Consider the following 12,549-nt stretch of genomic DNA (forward strand, 5'->3'; position numbering starts at 1 on the left):
TGTGAGCACTTATCATGCCCTTTCTCCATTCCCGTTTCTGCTTTTCAATGTACATTTATTGTGTGATTTAAAGGTTCCTTGTTCCTTATTGGATAGTATTTTCTATAGAACCCGTGTAAATTATCCTGGCTATTAGAGAAATACTATAAAAGCGAGTAAAATTTGTTCATAAATTCATTCTCTTTGAAAGGCTGATTAAATTAGGCATACTCAAAAATTAATGTACAATCAGCTCATCTATCTGTATATATGTAAAAACCAATTAATCAATGTACCTAATTTGTAGAAGACAGCCTGAGCTTCATATTTCTGCATGTATATCGAATAGATGATATACTTACTATTCAATTGTTTAAAAACGAAGTCCTAATCCACAAATTAAATATGTAAATACTATTTTTCCACATAAAGTACCTTATTCCAAACTAATTTAGACATAAATAATAGTTTTACATTTCAAAGGACCTTAATTACTAGGGTTGATTAAGTTACTTTAAAGTGCATTGAATTTAATTCTTTTTGATAATAAGAGGAAGGAAATATTGTAGTTCCTAAATCTGGCAAGAATCAGTTTTATAGTCCTGTAGCCATCGTTGAGTATCTCTGTGTCTCAGATTATTCAACCATAAAGTAAGAAATTATTCTCGAGACCCCTTTTGTTTCAACTCTATGATCCTCATTATACATGTAACTACCTCTTGACTTTCTGAAAGTAGTTAACAAAAAAAAAAAGGACAAAGGCTTACATGCATACATCTCCATAGATAAGCATATATATACATAATATAATTCTCATCATCTATATTCTTCCTGCTCATCGTACAGGATTGACATGCAGCAGCAGCTAACGTATTAGAATGGGAAGGTTCTTACTCATGTGTTTCTTGCTAAGGAAAGACACTAAAGGAAGTGAGACAGGATGACATTCAAGGAGGGGATGGAATAGTGAGCTTTAGAAAAGATATCTATTGATCTTTTGACTGAAAACTATGATGTCTTCCATTGTCTATCAGATTTGGGATGCAAACTCCATTTAAGCCATCTGGGTCAATAGCCACAATTTGTCATCATTGCTCAACTAATTTCCAGTGACTAGGATGGTTATTGCTTGAGCCTTAGTCATCTCATAGAAATTTCCTATTCTCAGATCTAGATATAAAACTATACATTTTGGGAGTGAAATCAGCTGAATATTCATAACGATCTGTCACCTTGTAGTTAGTCTGCTGTTTCCTCGTCTAAACAAACCATGTACTGGTTCCAAATTAAAAACAGAAAACAATATTTCTCTTTAATGCTATGATGCAAATTTTGTGTCCTTAACGAGATGGTGTATTTGTTGGAAAATTCTGTGTTTGTATGGGTTCCCTAATGCTATTGCACTGATTTGAATGTTGTTTGGAGTTTTATTTAGCATAACGGACCACAGTCTCACTTTGAGCCAACATTCAGGGGTTTCCTTAGTTTATTCTTCCAGTTGCCTGTTTGTTTCCTCCTGAAGCAGAAATTCAGTCTTAAAATGACTCAATATTTTATAATTCATTTCTTCTTCTTTCCTTTAGCCAAACCAACAACTTTATCTCTTCCTCTGACCCCAGAGTCACCAAAGTAAGTATTAAGAAATGCAAGCATCTTCAGAAAGGGAAGGGGGTTCTAATACATTTGGCTACAGCAACTCCATTTCAGTTTGTTTTTATAAATGTGCCATATCTTCCAGTGACCCCAAGGGTTCCCCATTTGAGAACAAGACTATTGAGCGAACCTTAAGTGTGGAACTCTCTGGAACTGCAGGTAAGCCTTTATTTCAGTCAGAATTTCTCTCTGTGAAATACATATTCAATGCTAGGCTCTGTTTTAGGAGGAATCAACCAAAAGAGCGCATAAGTACAACTGGATCAGAAGACACCCGCCAAGTGTCTTCAGTGGCTTCCGTCGGAAAGTAAAAGTAAACTTGAATTAAAAACATGTTTTAACGAGATAGCATTTACTCACTATCAGAAGGGGCCCAAACTTACTCATACATGGTTTGTCACATATTCTCAGAGAGTGGTCCTTCAGGTGAAGACAACCAGACATCAGTAGAAGAACTGAATTTTTCTGTCTTATTTTTTACTATTTAATTTAACAATATCTTTTATAAATTATTTGAGAATTTTATACAATGTATTTCTAATTTAATTAACATCTTTAATTTCCCACCCTGTAAGTGTACTTGACATCCAAATGGTTTCAGTCTCTTCGAAAGTGACCTCCTGAGGATAAGGGTGGTTTTTGTTTTGTTTTGTTTTTCAATTTTGAGATGAGAAAATAAGAGTTAATGGCTTTAAATAACTTGTAAAAGGGCACCAAGGCAGAAAAAAGAGAATGCTTGGATTCATATTTATTAGCAGTACTTTATGAATAATATTTTCTTTCTGCCACATGTAGCAGCATAATGATACCATATACATCTATCATCTATCTAGCCCTTTTAATAAGCCACAATGTTTTTGTATATTTTCTAGCAAGAGCCCTTATCTTCATCCTTTTACATCCTTTTGGACCTTTGAACTTCTCTGTCTAGTTCTGTGTCACATGGGGACGAAATAGCTAAGACAAACCTTTGGACTATCTAAAGGTTCCTATACAACTTCTGAGTTGGTTGCAAATGGTGCTTTAGGTTGAGGCTCTTAACATTTACCAAAGAGTAAGTCTTAGGATGTCTAAACCATACAGTTCTGAGATCTGACAATTGCTGATAAGGATAATAAAAGAGTAGGTTAGACAAGATGCTTTCGACCAGAACTGTGATGCCTACATGCACACTGGTCATTGTTGCTAAGTTTAATTTCACACTTTGAGTTGGCTAAATTCCCTTCTTATCAAAGGTCTACTGCATGATTGCATGGTTTGGTCATGTAGTAGAGTAGTAAATTTCATGGCATATACATAGTGTATGTATACAGATCGCACATAAACACATATATACAATAGGCTTGTACACACATTCATGCATGCATTCACTTGTAAACACATACATAACTTTGTTTCTTTTTATAACATTTTATTTTTAGTTTTTAAAAATAATTTCATATGTGTATGAGTGTGGAATTGTGCACATGACTGCAGGTGCCCAAGATGTACAGAAGAGACCAATAGATCTTATTGAAACAGGAGCTACAGGTGGTTGTGAGCTACCAGAATTGAATGTTGGGAATGAATCTCAGGTTTTCTGGATGAACAATGCATGCTCATAGCTGACAAACCATCTCTCTAACTGTTCTCTTGATCCCTTCAATTTATTATAACTTATATATTAATTTTGTGGTAAAAATAAATGAATAGCAGCTCCTGATTCCTGTTCCGGGTCCTTCTCTGCCATGCCACTTCTACACACTGGCACCTTAACGGGTTATCACCATGCTTGGCACACATATCGCATTCCACAGGCCAGAATGGCATCACACAATGCTAGCCCCTTTATTCTCTAGCCTCCCTCTCCTGGCCGTGCCTCTGACTGCAGAGAACTCTGCTCACATTCCCTGCAGCCTGGTAAAAAATCAAAGCTCTTGAAACTTGCAATTTATCAATCAGATTTATATGTTAAATTCTCAGTCCACAATACATCCACACGATAAACTTACTACCAGTTGACAAAGATATAAACCAACCACCTAGATAAGACAAATTGACCCACAGAAACTCTTAAAAATATTCATATCTACCTACAACCAATTAAGACCACCTGGATCTAGATCCTCCTTCTCTGGCTCCATCTTGATTCTCTCTCCTTCCTCTTCTCTTCCACTTTACAAAGACTTTGTCTCCACCCCTGTCATGTTCAATCATGTATCATCTTGACCTAACTAGAGCCAACCCTCACCTGCATATAGACATCAACTTACATATCACCCTTTATGTTTAATAGTAATAATAAAAAACCCTTTTCCTTCAATGCAAGCTGTACACAACTATTACCATGAAAATCATCTAAATGGCTGTGTTTTCTCAAAGTTAATTAGCTTGGGTAAACTATGAGACGAAATAATCTTCAACTTCATCAGAAATCTGAGAATGACCAAACATCTGGAAACATAGGAAGCCTAACACAGCTTCCAGAACTGAGACAGGTTGCAGAGACCATTTTCCACCAGCAAAGTTCCCTGTTAGCAACATGTGAGAGCGTTTTCAGCCTTCTGGCCCAGGGTTAACTGACAGACCTTTGAAATGCAGAAGTCTTGAAGAGCTGATAATTCTGGCTCAGAAAAGATTATAAGCTGACATTCTGTGTAATGTGTCCCATTTTGGACGGTATAAGTCTAAGTAGGTAAAGTAGGTAGTTCTGCCCAGTGGCTGCCTAGCCACAAAGTATTACCTTACCTGGAGCTAGAGAGTTTCTTTGTTGAATCCACCAAATGAGAACTGTTAAGAGCAGATATGTCTCAAGAAAATAGTAATAACATTAAATGTCATATTTTTGTGGATTTCTGACATTTTTGTATATATAAGGTAATCTGAATTGTTGTCCGTTAACTATTCTCAGGTATTTCGGATGACAATATTTTAGTGACACCCTAACGGTGAACTAGGAGCCATGAATTTGTTCTTTGGCTGCTAATTTCTATGTTTAATCAACTCAGAAGTTTGTAAAGAAATCAATAGAAGGACTTGGTCTAAACCTTTTACTTTAATTTTCTTTGTAACAAATTAAGTTCTATACCGATGTAAACACATGACTTTAGCTTAGTAATATAAGGAATTTTACCAAATGAGTTTATGACTGTACAAATAAATTCTAGCTAATTCCTCCCTGTTAAATTATGATCATATATAAATTCTTCAGAAAAACAACCTTAGAATACCTTGAGCCACACAAAGTCCAGGGAATCAGGGCAATGACTCTTCAATGGCTTCTTTGAACTATACTTTCCATTAAAGAAAAAATTATTATGAGTAAAAAATAATGAAAGCTAATATTCTCCCCCTTCCTCCTGCTTCTATGAGGATTCCCATCTCACCCTCTCGGCATTGAGTAATTCTTCATCATTCTCAAATTAAAATATTCATAGCTTTCTTTTCTGCAGATATATGCATATGTTTCTGATCATTATGTACAGCAGTGAATCCTTACATCATTTTAAACCCTAGTTTTCACCTAATATAAATAGATTTTTGTAATGCTTCAAAGTCTATTATTAGGATATAGCAGTAATATATAATACTCATTTGAGTAGGTAAATAGATTTTATTTCTCAAATGTGTAATTTAACATATTTAGGTTGTTTTATAATGTGACTATTTTAAAATAGCAGTGTGGGGAAATCTTTATGCATACATTTTAAAATCTGATTTAATTAGATTTTTAATAGACGTTAATGCCAAAAGTAAGCACTTAAATGTCTTAGGACATTCTGATACATGCATTTCTACATTGATTTGCAAAATGATATTTCTATTTATAGTCCCACTAGTGCCAAGGGGACATCCATGCATCATTACATCCAGGTCGATAATGAATGTCTTCATGCAAAGGCGTCTTTCTAATTTACAAATATGAACACATCACACTGCTTGTGTTTATTCCATTAAAGATATTATATTATAAACCACTTATTTTTGTTTTCTTCTTTTATTTATTTATTTGGGTTTTTTTATTTCATTTATTTTTGTATTTTTATTTGATGGATGTTTCTCTTTCATGTGTGTCTGTGCACGATACCCATGCAGTACCAGCACAGGTCTGAAGAAAGTGTTGGATCCCTGGGACCGCAATTACACGTAATTGTGAGCCACTATGTGGGGTACTAGGAACAGAACCCAAGTCTTCTGCCCTTAATCACTGGGTCATCTCTCTAATACTTTTTTATTTATATTTGTGGTCTTTGCAAGAAAGGAAAGTCCTTGAACTTACTAGGCAAGCACTGTACTACCGAGTTTCACTCTCCAACTCTGGGGAGTATTTTTAGTTTTAAATAATTTACTTAAAAGTTTTAGATTATAGTACTCTATGAAAAGGCAGGTGGAAATTATTTTATGAAATCAGACATGCTTAGCATTTTATATAGTACATTTATTTCTGTCAGGGATTTCCCTATCATATTTTTATTAAAATCCTTCATTCTTTGTTTTTAAAAGATTATTTGGTATGATGAAAATCTATTTACCAGGGTTGTTTTTCTCTGTTCACTCTTGGCAATAAGTGAAGTCATGGTGAGAATACAACCAGTCTGAGGCAAATAAATAATTCCATGTCTATTGCTAACAATGGGGTCAGCCATAGGAAGTATTAACTAACAACTCTAAAGTTTGAGATATCTCCTAATAACTGATTAAGAAAAGAATGTTTGTTGATATGTGGCACAAAAGGAAAAAAGCTCATTTATATATAATATTTTGGCATTTTTAAAAAAGAGGTGCCATGAGTTGTTCATAGTTTGCTAAGCAAAATGTCAGTGACGATGTAGGGAAGCTGAAGTGAAGCAAGACTGAGTTACACAACAGAGAGAATTGTGATGAGGAGATGAGGAGGGAAGGAGTATCCCAGCACACATTACTCTAGGGAATAGCATAGGTGATCTATGGGAAGGAAATGGCTTTGAGTAGACTTGGATAACTTGGCAAGTCTTAAGCAATGAATATATTTACACTGCAGTTTGGAACAGGGTGGAGGGAAAGAAGCAAGAGGGCAGAGTCAAAGGAATGCCAGATGACAACGTGAGTGTATCATTGATGAAACCAGCAAGAGACTAAAGAAGAAGCCATACCCCTTCCTTTCTACCTCTCCATTACCAGGGCTGCTCTGTGTCCTTGGTCATTCTTCAGTTTTAAGGTGATGTTCATAACCATTAAATGAGACTACGTTCATACTATAAGTAACAATTACAAGTAGAAATACAATATTTATGGTACTTAATTTGTGCCCTACCAAAAGAATAGCAACGGCATGTAAATCAACTTGAGTTTAAGCACTTTATAAACAGCAGAGATGAAAATGAAAGCACACCATTAGAATAAAAAAGACAGCATATCTTAGTGAAGCTGTACAAAACCTGGCTTTGATGTTGGACAAACTCAAGTTCAAGTCAGTGACTGAGTCTCTGTGGGTTTTAACCAAGACTATGACAGTGGGCATGTTGTGCAAGCATTCAGTATATATTAGCCTCTAGTGAGGCCGCCTCACTTGCTTCTCAAGTTTCCAAGTCTGGTCTGTCTCTAGCCTTGCTGATCTCTCTGTTGTAGCCAGCTTGGCAATGTCACATGCTGTGTTTCCTGTTTTGCTTTGTGGCACACACACAGCCACTCCGACTCTAGCAAACAGTGGATAACTACTCTTCTGGTACAGGTACAGGGTTTAGAAAATAGAGGTACAAGCACCAGAACTTTCAGATTCTGTCAACAGCCCCTGCTCCCTCCAATGCTGGTGATTCTTTACTGGCAGCTGAGGCACAGTATCTTTCTGACTCTCTGCCCATTCCATTATCTAGGAAACGACTATACGTTGACAGCAGCTTCCTGATGAACTCTGGAGTTCAAAGCAGCTCTGTTTGTAGATTTCTTTTCTGAATTTTAAAGATAGTACTTGTTGGCATCTGTTATGTTAAATAGCTTTCTTTCCCCTTGCCAAGTGCCATTGATTGGTATTGGCTGCCAGAAGCACTGTGTTGGGAAAGATTCTGAGGCCAAGTTTGTACTCAGTGGGAATGTCATGATCAATTAGTGATATCTGCCACAGGGGCACCAGGGGGTGAATGGAGTAGAAACATCATCCATACAGTTGATATGTTGATCTTTGATCTATATGCTTCTTCAGTTTGGTTCAGACAGAGGAGGGAATGAAACTGCTGGGTGTACCCTCCTAGTGTCTCCTTTTACTCTACTTGAAATTATTTTTTTTTAGTGAATTTCCCCAAACATTTAAGTGAGAATGTAAAGACTCAACAGAATTCTAAGACCTCCAGAATAATGTGGGTACCCCATCTGTAGCATCTTTGGGAGGCAGGAGGGATGAGATAGAGAGTTTGTTTTATTGGGTATTGCCAGCTGCTCTGAGTTCCTTGTGATGGTCCTAAGCTAGCTCATTGTGGATGGTAAGAAAGACTCTTCTCTTTTACAGGTGTAAAAACTAATTTGACTTCAAAATAGCAGTTGTTAGTAAAACAGGAGGAGAGGAAGGAGAATGTTCTTGTGGCAGAAGGCAGTTAAATCTCTTGCATATGGAGATTTTTCAGACACTACCAATAGGATTTTATGTCTGAAATGGAAATAGCAAGGCCATGTCAGCCTAACAAGGTGATGGTTTGAAACATGAGACTGGAAGGAGCTTTCTTAGGGACCCAAGTAACTGGCCCCCAGTTTTATGTATATGCATGTACGTTTTGATTATCACTATAAGCATGGTGAAAGAACCATGCCGTTTTATAACTGATAAAAAGGATGAACAGGACAAAATAATCAGCTGGTTTTTCACTCTCAGACCACTGGGCTCTGCCCACATTTACTTCTGATCACATCATTTTAAATGGGGTGGACATGTAGTTAATTTGGTTTGTTACTGTATTTGTCTGAGAATTTCATAAATGAGTACAACGTATGCACATCATTTCTACCCCAACTCAAATGATTTTCCTGTTTCTCTATAATTGTTTTTTTTTTGTCATATATTACATACACCGGCACACACACAAACGCACACAGTACAATTAATGTTTATTATTAGGTCTAACCTCTTAGGGTTCAGGTCTCATCCCTGAAAAATGAAGAAGAAGAAGAAGAAGGAGAAGGAAAAAGAAGAGACAAAACCAACTGCATCAACCTCCCTTAGCAGCCATTCGTTGCCTGCTTTTTCTTCAGGTCTTTTGCAGGCAGCCATATTGTTTTGAGTTCTTGGGTTCATTCATGCCCTATCTAGAAGATACTATCCCAGAAAAGTTATCCTGGACTTTAGGTTCTTACAAATTTTGTGTCCCTTCTGCTGTGATGGTCGCATATGCACACACCCATGTGCAGCCATGAATTAATAACAACAAAAGGTCAACAATAATAACAATAAATGTAATTTTTGAAAAGGAATGTACTAACTTTGGAAGTGTGTTTAATTCATTTGTATGTAGGAAGAATCCATGAATGGGAGATCCAGCTGTCCTGCTATTTTCTTTTTTTTTTTTTCTTAAAAATTTATTAAGAAAAAACAAAAAAACAAAAACAAAAAAAACCCCAGAGATTCACATACAGCTTATTAAAAGCATTTTAGCACTTGACTTATGCCTCAAAATCTTACTATTTACAATGATCATAAAGTACATGTAAAACAAAATGTAACATGGAAATAGTCAAACTTTTCTTGGTGTGTAAAGATTAAACATGATGATATTTAAATACCAAATATTGCCACAAGTCTATCTTCTTAGCTTTTGAGTTATTAATGATTTAAGGTCTAGGTGTACTCCACTCTGAGTGGGTGGGTGCTATACATTTATTGTTTTGTTTTGTTTTTTTTCTAAGAAGGACTGAGGTTTCAACTTTTTGGCTTTTTTTTTTTTTTTTTTTTTTTTTTTTTTTTTTTTTTTTTGAGCTTCATACGGTCTGTGAGATTTTTCTTGGGTATCCAGAGCAGTCCTGTTCTATATGTCCTGTTTGAGGCTGGGTCCTCCATCTGCTTCTTAGGATATCATTTATTTTTAACTCAGTATTTTTTTCCTCAGTTGAAATAACTAATCATTCAAAGTGCACTTTGGTGAACTTGTGATTAAAACAAGTACGTACGAACCAATTAATTTCCAATTTCTCCTAGTTTAAATTTCTCATCTAAGAGAAGAATCTTTATTTTTCTAAAAGAAGCATTGCTTAGACTCCATACAACTTGTCCTTCTGGGAGCTATGTCTTCTGTATTTGATGTGCTTTGAAGAAAAGAGACAAACACGAACTTTAAACAGCAGCCAGGAGTTATCCAGGAAAAGTCACCAACAGCTTTAGATAATTTGGAAGTGATGGTTCAATGGATAATCCACTTGTTGCTAAGCTTGACAACCTGATTTTGAATGCCCATGGTAGATAGGCCAAACCAACACCTGTGGCTTGATTTCTGACCTGCATAATCTGAAGCTCGAGCATACACACACACACACACACACACACACACACACACACACACACACACACACACACAGAAAATCTGTGCATGCACATACACACATACTCATATGCACACACCCATGTGCTACCACACACATACAGAATTTAATAACAACATCAACAACAACTATAGTAACAATAAACATAATGTTAAGAAATGAAAGTACAAACTGACTTTGGAGGGGTGTTTAATCCATTCCTATTTAGGAAGAATCCATGGAAGGGAGACCCAGCAAATTTTCCCTGGAGCCCAGTGTAGAGCTTGGTGACTGACTGTCTATTCTCCTCTATTTTCAGCCTCATTCATCTCAGCCAGATCGGCAAAGCTTCCACTTTCTTCTTCTGTTTTCTTTTGTGGGAACGATAGCATCCCATTGCCCATTTTAGCCAAAGATAGCAAAGAAACTTCCAACCACACATCAACTTTGGGCTTTAGTAGTAGATAACTACAATTGCAGGTTCCCAGCCCCAGGTCTGTGGGACAGTAATTAAGGGACAATCAATGACAACTTCCACTTGAGATTCTCCAAGTGAAACTTGTGGTATTAGGTGCATTTTGTAGGCAAGTCTTGAAGGTCTTCTGCTAAGTCAGTTTCATTCCTAATGATCAGCCATGAAACGTAGCACAGTTCATGACATCAGGCTGGGAATTCCTAGTCAGTTTGGGTGGGTGCCAGCCAGAGAGCACCAGGGCAATGCAAAGGAGGCCTTACTGTGCCAAGTATTAACACTTTAGTGGATGGATTTCGGGTTGCACGAGTGACTCTTGTGCAAAGGTCAAAGGACATCAGCCAAACTAGGATCAGCCAAATAATTTAGCACCTATTGTAAGAGTAGCTACTGTCCCACTGTATTAGCCATCTCTACACTGTCTTGACGTGCTCTCCAAGTTCTGAAGCTCCGGGGTACAGAAGGAAGCCAAGGCCTGCTTGTCTTTGCCCTGCCTTCCCGTCTTGGTCAATTTCTAAGCTAACTTAACCCCTCACTATTTTTCCTTCAAATCCTAAATTGTCACACGGCCAAAGCAAAATCTTGCTAAGTGAATTTGGAAGAAAACTTCAGAGTTAACAGAAGATTCTGAGACAGATTGTAAATTGTATACATAGATATGTACACACACACACACACACACACACACACATATATATATATATATATAGAGAGAGAGACAGACAGACAGAAAGAGCTAGAGACACATAACCCAAGTAAGAAAATAAGGTCCTGCAAAAATATAAGTGGATTCTAGTGCTCAAGAAACAGGTCAGAAGCCTCACAATTAGAGTCGTCCAAGCAAGGAAGCAAACAAAGTCCAAGGAGAGCTTCTCAAGAAAATTATTTCATGACACATAATGAAAAACAAAACGAAACAAATTTGAACCAAACTTGTCTCTGACCTTTTTCCTTGAATAAAAGCACTGTTTAAAAATGATGACTTGTAGAGTGTGCACCACTTCTCCCAGATCGGCTGTGCACAAGTGTGAGGGAATGTGAGTGATGTAGAGGTACTTGTTTATTATGGAGCACATTTCAATGCAGTAATCATAAATATTGCTAAGGTTGTGCTCTGTTGAAATATGACCTACATACTCTTGATTGTTTGTGTTACGTGATTTGTCTGACACCCATTACATTCTGGGTAATAGCAGCCATTTGTTGCTCTGCACAGCAGGCTCTTTTGACAAAAGAAAATAGGCAGCAATAAAAAAGCTATAGTCTGAATTACATTCTGCACGGAGCTGTACTGCTGAGAGTTTGTGCAAGTGTCTTAACAATGCTCTGAACTGCCTCTTGTCAGCCTTCAGCCTGTAATGGCCATCTGTCCTCACATAAATCTGTCAAAACCTGCTAAGTTCAAGAGAGAGCATGGAATATACCTTGTACTGTCAACACTAAAATGTACACATTCCCCAGAAAAATCAACACGCAGGGAAGAAGCCAGAGGTTATGGGAGGCATTAGCGCTGTTGATTTAGGCTTGTGGCATGAAATTGAGAGTCCAGCCATTAGTGGAGAGATGAGAAAGGAATTGAGGATTAAGGAATTGAATGTTGACCTCTCCCGAACCACAGAGGAGGAAACTGTGGGCAGAGCAAGTCAGGTTAGAGAAATATAGCTGATTCAAGGGCCAAGAGCGGTAACCTGTCCCGTCAGCGATGTTTAAAAGTTTGACACAACACTAAAAGGAAAAAAAATGTTCTTTGTGCTTTCTTTTTGCTGTAGCTTGCCTTAGGTCTTGACTCTGTCTGGAAGTAGATTTTCATTAAGCATCAAGTGATATAAAGTCTGTCATTCATGAGATTTCTCTGACTCACATAAAGACACTCATTGATTACAGGGGTTTTGGTAAAGAATATAAAGAAAATAGCAAATTATCTAAGATCTTTCCCCTAGTCTCCCATGCACACACAGTGAACTGTTTCGGTCTGTTGAACAAGTAGA

At 37.0% G+C, this 12,549-nt stretch overlaps 1 protein-coding gene across 2 annotated transcripts in view; it reads left to right on the top strand.

Annotated features, from left to right (window-relative positions):
- The window catches only part of PPARGC1A (PPARG coactivator 1 alpha), a 94,460-nt gene that overhangs the window by 59,621 nt on the left and 22,290 nt on the right, over window positions 1-12,549 (top strand). For both annotated transcript variants that reach the window (XM_080932576.1, XM_080932577.1), the window contains exons 6-7: window positions 1,563-1,608; window positions 1,718-1,791. In XM_080932576.1, the coding sequence (XP_080788702.1) occupies window positions 1,563-1,608; window positions 1,718-1,791 (120 nt within the window). The remainder of the gene's footprint in view (window positions 1-1,562; window positions 1,609-1,717; window positions 1,792-12,549) is intronic.

This window comes from Micromys minutus, assembly GCF_963924665.1.
Source record: "Micromys minutus genome assembly, chromosome: 1".
NCBI lineage: Eukaryota > Metazoa > Chordata > Mammalia > Rodentia > Muridae > Micromys > Micromys minutus.